At 67.0% G+C, this 6,182-nt stretch overlaps 1 protein-coding gene across 7 annotated transcripts in view; it reads left to right on the top strand.

Moving 5' to 3' along the window:
- The first annotated feature begins 1,314 nt into the window (after positions 1–1,314).
- Positions 1,315–6,182, top strand: part of CFAP46 (cilia and flagella associated protein 46) — a 90,721-nt gene continuing 85,853 nt past the window's right edge. For 5 of the 7 annotated variants that reach the window (XM_032313248.1, XM_032313249.1, XM_032313247.1 and 2 more), the window contains exons 1-6: positions 1,315–1,428; positions 2,650–2,774; positions 2,958–3,089; positions 3,654–3,718; positions 4,911–5,075; positions 5,952–6,075. In XM_032313248.1, the coding sequence (XP_032169139.1) occupies positions 1,380–1,428; positions 2,650–2,774; positions 2,958–3,089; positions 3,654–3,718; positions 4,911–5,075; positions 5,952–6,075 (660 nt within the window). In that variant the 5' untranslated portion in view covers positions 1,315–1,379. Of the gene's footprint in view, positions 1,429–2,649; positions 2,775–2,957; positions 3,090–3,653; positions 3,719–3,794; positions 5,076–5,951; positions 6,076–6,182 lie in introns of those variants that run through there. The other 2 variants (XM_032313250.1, XM_032313252.1) reach the window with 2 other exon arrangements.

The following is a 6,182-nucleotide window of genomic DNA, read 5'->3' as shown; positions in this document are numbered from 1 at the left end:
TGGGCTTGCGGCCGGCGTGCCCCTGGGCGGGAAGGGCCTGGCGCTCGCAAACCCGCGTCTCCCGCCCTCCGCGGCTGGGCGCTTCTCTCAACCAGGCTTTGCGGCCGCCGCGCCGGGACAGTCACCTCTTTCGTTCAGTTCGCTCCGCACTGGTCTGTTTTTGATGCTCTTCTCAGCGGGGCGGCTCTGTGCTCCTGGTGGGTGCGGCCGTTGGGGACCCGTCCGCACCCACCAGCTGGCGCTGCCCCATCCGCTGACTTCGCTTCCTCAGCCGCTGCGGGTCTGGAGATGCCGCAGGACTCTCCACCGCGCGTCCCATTAACCAATGAAACCGTCAACCCGAAAGGGCTCGACGGTCTCCTCCGTTAGAAACCAAGTCCTGCCCGGAAGCCCGTGCCCCCGCCTCACCGCTTTCCCTCAGAGGCCGCTACTGCGCACCGCCCTCCCTCGCCCACCCACCGCTCCCCCGTCAGGAAACGGCTATTCCGGTCGCTCGAGGCCTCGCCCTTGTTCACCCCAACCGCTCCTCTCGCGGACCTCTCGGCCACGTCTGATGCAGCGGCCCGTCCCCCAACACCCCTCCCTCGGCTCCCCGCGGCCCTGCCCGCCTCGCCCTCCACCTCTCTGCACCCCCCCCCCCCGCACAGCTCTTCCCGCCGCTCCTGGCCGAGGGGTCTCCAAGGCTGGGGGGTCTCCAGCCCCGCTCCCCCCGGGCGCCCGTCCACAGCCGCACGCGTAGGCGGAGGCGCGCAGGCCACCTCCAGCCCAGAGCCTCGCAGACGCCCCGACGGAGCGGCCGCCCCGGCTCGGGAGCCGCAGCTGGGCTCAGCCGGCCCGCGGGGCGCGACCCTCTCAGGGTCCGAGCCCCAGACCCGCATCCGGCCCGCCGGGCGCGACCCTCCCAGGGTCCGAGCCCCAGACCCGCATCCACGGTCGCGGCCGCTGCGCCCCCGCCCAGGGCCGAGCAACGGTGCGCGGGATCCGGGTCTGCAGGACGCACGGGAACCGCCCCGGGCAGGAGTCCGGGCAGGAACAGTCGGGCCAGACCCAGGGGCGTCCCCGACCTGGGGGCTGCTCGGGCGGGGGCGCGGGGCGGCTGCAGCATCTCCCCGGGAGGGTGGGGGGAGCGGCGCGGGGCCCCGACGCGAGCGCGCCCTGCCCTGGCTCCGCATCCCCCGGCCGCGGGGCCGCGCGCCCGCCCCCACGTCGCTGGCGGGAACGCGCGGGACGGAGCGCTCAGGGCGGGGCCCGGGCGGCGGTTCGCCCCCGCCTAGTGTGGCCCCGTCGCCGACCCGTAGCGCCGGCCGCGTCCCCTCGGTCGCTAGGCAACGCCCCGCCGCCGGCGGCCGGAGGAAGCCCGCGGCGCTCGGTGCGGCGCCATGGACCTGGTCATCACGCAGGAGCTGGCCCGCGCCCAGAGCCAGCAGGGTGGGCGGGGGCCCCGTCCCCGGCCGGAGGGACCCGGAAGCCCCCAGGACCCTGCCCCCGGGGAGGCGACCCACCCGTCCCAGCGGACCGCAGACCCGGGGCGGCCGGGGGGTTCCCACTGGAGGCGGTCCGGCCCGCGCCCCCACCCCCGCCGCCGGACCCCCGCGGCCCGCGTCGTCGTCCTCCGCGGGGGCTCGGGATGCCTGCCCCCTGCTGCGGACGCTCGGGCCTGGTGCAGACGGGGGCGGGCTGGGGCGGGGTGCGGCCGCGGGGGGCGGAGGCCGGACGGGGCGGGGGCGGAGGCCGGACGGGGCGGGGGCGGATCCCGGGCCGCGGGGGGCGGAGCTCGGACCGCGGGGGGCGGAGGCCGGACCGCGGGGGGCGGAGCCCGGACCTCGGGGGCTGGAGCTCGGACCGCGGGGGGCGGAGGCCGGACCGCGGGGGGCGGAGCCCGGACCTCGGGGGCTGGAGCTAGGACCGCGGGGGGCGGAGGCCGGACCGCGGGGGGCGGAGCCCGGACCGCGGAGGGTGGAGCCCGAACCGCGGGGGGTGGAGCCCGGTCCGCGGGGGCCGGAGCCCGGACCTCGGGGGCTGGAACTCGGACCGCGGGGGGCGGAGGCCGGACCGCGGGGGCCGGAGCCCGGACCTCGGGGGCTGGAGCTCGGACCGCGGGGGGCGGAGGCCGGACCGCGGGGGGCGGAGGCCGGACCGCGGGGGGTGGAGCCCGGACCGCGGGGGCCGGAGCCCGGACCTCGGGGGCTGGAGCTCGGACCGCGGGGGGCGGAGCCCGGACCGCGGGGGGCGGAGCCCGGACCGCGGGGGCCGGAGCCCGGACCGCGGGGGCCGGAGCCCGGACCTCGGGGGCTGGAGCTCGGACCGCGGGGGGCGGAGCCCGGACCTCGGGGGCTGGAGCTCGGACCGCGGGGGGCGGAGCCCGGACCGCGGGGGGCGGAGCTAGGACCGCGGGGGGCGGAGCTAGGACCGCGGGGGGCGGAGCCCGGTCCGCGGGGGGCGGAGCCCGGGCCGCGGGGGGCGGAGCCAGGACCGCGGGGGGCGGAGGCCGGACCGCGGGGGGCGGAGCCCGGACCGCGGAGGGTGGAGCCCGAACCGCGGGGGGTGGAGCCCGGTCCGCGGGGGGCGGAGCCCGGACGGCAGGCCCCTCCCACACTGGTCCCCGCGCACAGCGGAGCCACGTGCGCTCTCTTCTCTGCGCCCCTGCAGACGAGGCCTCCCTGAAGAGGGCCTACGAGCTGATTAAGTCGGCCAACCTCGGGAGGTCAGAGTTTGACCCCATGGAAAGCTTCAGCCCCGATCTGTTTGTTTTGTGCGCAGAACAAGCCCTGAAGGTACTGAGGGCGGGGCGGGGGCGGGGGCGGTGTCCTAGGAGGGTCGCTGTTTCTGGGAGCCGGAGGCGGAGCCGCGGAGAGCAGGCGCCCCCGGTGGGGGTGGGGCGATGCGGTCCTCAGGTCTGTCTTCAGAGCCAGACACCCCTTCTGGGGTGTTGGTGGCAGGACTGCGGTGTCTTGCAGATGGGGCACCCCGCCCTGAGCGATGACTGCCTCCGGATGTACTTCAAGGTGAAGGGGCCCGTCACCCAGTTCCTGGGCCGAGCGCACCTGTGCAGGGCCCAGCTCTGTGCCCCCAAGTCCACGGAAAACCTGGTGAGAGACGCCCCAGAGGGCAGGCCTCCATTGGAGGGTGAAGCTTTTCGGGGCGCAGCCAGCCCCCCACTGCACCCCCCGCACTAGGTCCCTGTTCCTAAGCAAATGCTAACGGCTTGTGCCGCTCCGGGTTTTCCCCGAGGCTGCCTTGATTCTCTCAAAATGTTACATCTTGTGTCAAAAGACTTACAGTCTCGCCGGCTCCCGAAATGGCTCCCGAAATTTCAGTCGGGTCAGGCAAACCCTCAAGAACTCCAGGGGAAGGTCCGCGAGCGATTCCTTGTCAGTGCTGGGAAACGGGCCTGTTCCCCGCCTGTGCTTTCCCCAAGTTCCTGTCTGACCTTGGGCGTCTGCAGGCTCCCGCTCTGGTCGTGCCCAGGACAGCTGCCCTGGACCTGGGCCGGGTGTGCGTGCGGACTCGCGAGGTGCCCCGGCTCCGGCTGCTCTCACACAGGCTCCCAGGCCAGTCCGTAGGCGGCTTAATGTCCACGGACGTGGCGACGACGAATGACTGATGTTTCAGTGGCGAATTCAATATAATGTTGAATTTTTATGTTGTTTTAGGAGGAATTTGAAAATTGTGTGACTCAGTATATGAAGGCAATAAACTTTGCAAAAGCAGAACCCAGGTAGGCGTAATAGAATCGGCCGTTTCTAACTGGGATTGGGTAAAAGGTCCAGGACCAGGATTTACCACGTGCTTCTGCCTGTTGAGACTGTGGGGGTTGTCCTTGCGTGCCCTGCCGAATGCTCTGTCGCTAACGCGTAGGTCTGGGCCGAGCACAGAGTCCCTTGGCTTCACCCTTTTGTCTCCTGCGGTTCCTGTGACCACATGGCGTTTGTCTGTGGGAACTTCTCCCTTGGCCGGTCTCCATGGCCCTCTTACTTTCTGGGCCTCTGTGGGTTCAGCATCAGGGTCCCTCCCTCCCCGGCCCCCGCTCGCCCACGTCGCCTCTGGCAGACGGGCCGAGGCCTCACGTGCACAGCGATTTAGCTGCAAGTCCCGCACACTTTCCTACTGAAGGTTTCCTTCATCAAAAAGAAATGTTAGAGAAGCCGTTACGTTTGCACGCAACGTGGTAGTAACTCGACCTATTTGAGTAGGATGCACCGCTTACGGGAGGTGCAGGTGGAATCCCGACTCGCTCCCTGGGTGTCCGGATCAGTGCTCTGACGGTCTCCTCCCCAGGCCCCTGGGGCCTTACAAGGCAGAGCTGGCCTCTCAGAGGTCCCCTGTGGGACCTTCACTCAGGTTCCTCCAGGCTCTGTCCAGCCTTCAGGAAGAAGCCCACCGTCTGAGGGGTCCCTGCTCCCCTGCCCACCCCGCCTCCTGCTCCACTTTGCACTTCACGCTCAGGCATGGGGGCTTTGGTCCCCAAAGTTTCTGCTCTTCTTTTTTTTTAACCTGCCAGACCCTTTCCCTGCGCTGCTGTCTGGTCTCAGCAGGATGTTCCTTCCTCCAGGAAGCCTTCCTTGATCCCCTCTGCACTTGCCTTTTCTTGTCTATCTCTTGGGAACCAAAGGAGACCTTGCTGGCTGGTGCGTTTTCACAGGGAGCCTATCACTTTTGGAATGACCGAACGGGTGAAGGGCTCTCTAGTCCGGCCTCAGGACTCACGTGGCCAGGTCATCGTGGCTGGACTTGACCTGTAGCCTCCACACCCTCCTGCATAGGCCGTGTGGGTGCGATTGGCCCAGAGCGGCTCAGATCGCGTTGTTGCCTTCTGCTGGAGACAGAGGACTCGGGGACCCAGGACTGGCTTGGGATGGGCTCCTGGTGGGCAGGGACCTGCTCTCGGATGACCTTGGCGTGCCCTGCAGGTACTACTTCCTGGTGTATAACGCATCGGTCCTCTACTGGCAAATGGTGAGGCCGTTCCTCAAGCCGGGCTATCACCACCATCTGCTCTCCAGCCTCTCCCAGGTTGTCAGCGTGTTAAACCAGACTGCAGAGGAAGACAAGGAGTGGCGAGCAGAGCTGATGCTGTGAGTCGGACGCCCGGCCGTGGGTCCCTAAGCAGCGCACCGGCAGCCTCTGACCTGTTGCCTCTCCCGCTCGCTCCTGGCAGGAGGGTCATGTCCCAGGGCAGGGCGGATATCACTGCTTTCTAATCTGTAGCTACAATTACGTTTGTGTGTGTCTTGTCTGATGAGGTCTGCAGACGAAATCACAGCGTCCTGATCACGGGGGGTTATAACAAGACGAGTGCTTGGACTCAGAACCCAGGAAATGTGAGCTTGGGTCATGATCCTGGCTTGTGGTTTTAACTCGGTTCAGTAAATTGTTAATGGGGTAGACGTTTTAGCAACATAAAACTCAGCCAGGATGGCCCTGTTTAGGGAGGTGTGTGCCTAGTGCATCACCGGAGAGACAGCCCCGAGAAGCCACGGTGAGATCACACGGTCAGCGTGTGATCCTTGTGCTGAGGGGACCAGGGGGCGAGCAGCCAGACTTTCCCTATCTTTGGGGAGCACGACATGCAGGCCAGAGACTGGGGGAGTGTCTGCAAGGGGGGCCTAGGGACGGGCCCTGAACTTGGAATCCAGAATCCATAGGCTTTCCTTTCCCTGCTGTATGGCTGTTTAGGAAATAAGTATAAGTACGATCTTAACGAAAAATACTATTTTAGATGTTTGAGGTAGTTACAGTGCAGACATTTCCTTTCCCTGCTGCCAAGGGTAGCACAGCTCGCGGACGCTGCCGAGCCGTGTGCCGCGGGGGCGCAGTAGGGAGCCGGCGGAGCCGTGTGTCTTTCTGAAGTTTGCGAGACGTAATAAACGCACAATAACCTGGTTATTAGACATCTGCGGTGGGAAACGGTTTTACCAGGTTTTAATATCTAGTTGGTTTATATTACCCAGGGAGCTCCTGGACTGTTATCTCCAAGCCGGAAAAAAGGACGAGGCCGCAAAATTTTGTGTCACCGCAGCACCGTTCATAAAAGCCAACGTGCCGCACAAGTACCGACACATCTATTCCGTCATGGTGAGTTGGCACATGAGAGAGGCGGGCAGAAGGAAGTTCTTAAATGTCGTCTTTGGGGAACTGTGTGTAACCACGGCCGGGTCCCTCCACCGAGAGAAAAGCACACG

Source organism: Mustela erminea, chromosome 14 (genome assembly GCF_009829155.1).
Source record: "Mustela erminea isolate mMusErm1 chromosome 14, mMusErm1.Pri, whole genome shotgun sequence".
Classification (NCBI taxonomy): domain Eukaryota; kingdom Metazoa; phylum Chordata; class Mammalia; order Carnivora; family Mustelidae; genus Mustela; species Mustela erminea.
The sequence above is the reverse complement of the archived record's forward strand: the minus strand, read 5'-3'. Positions and strand labels throughout refer to the sequence as shown.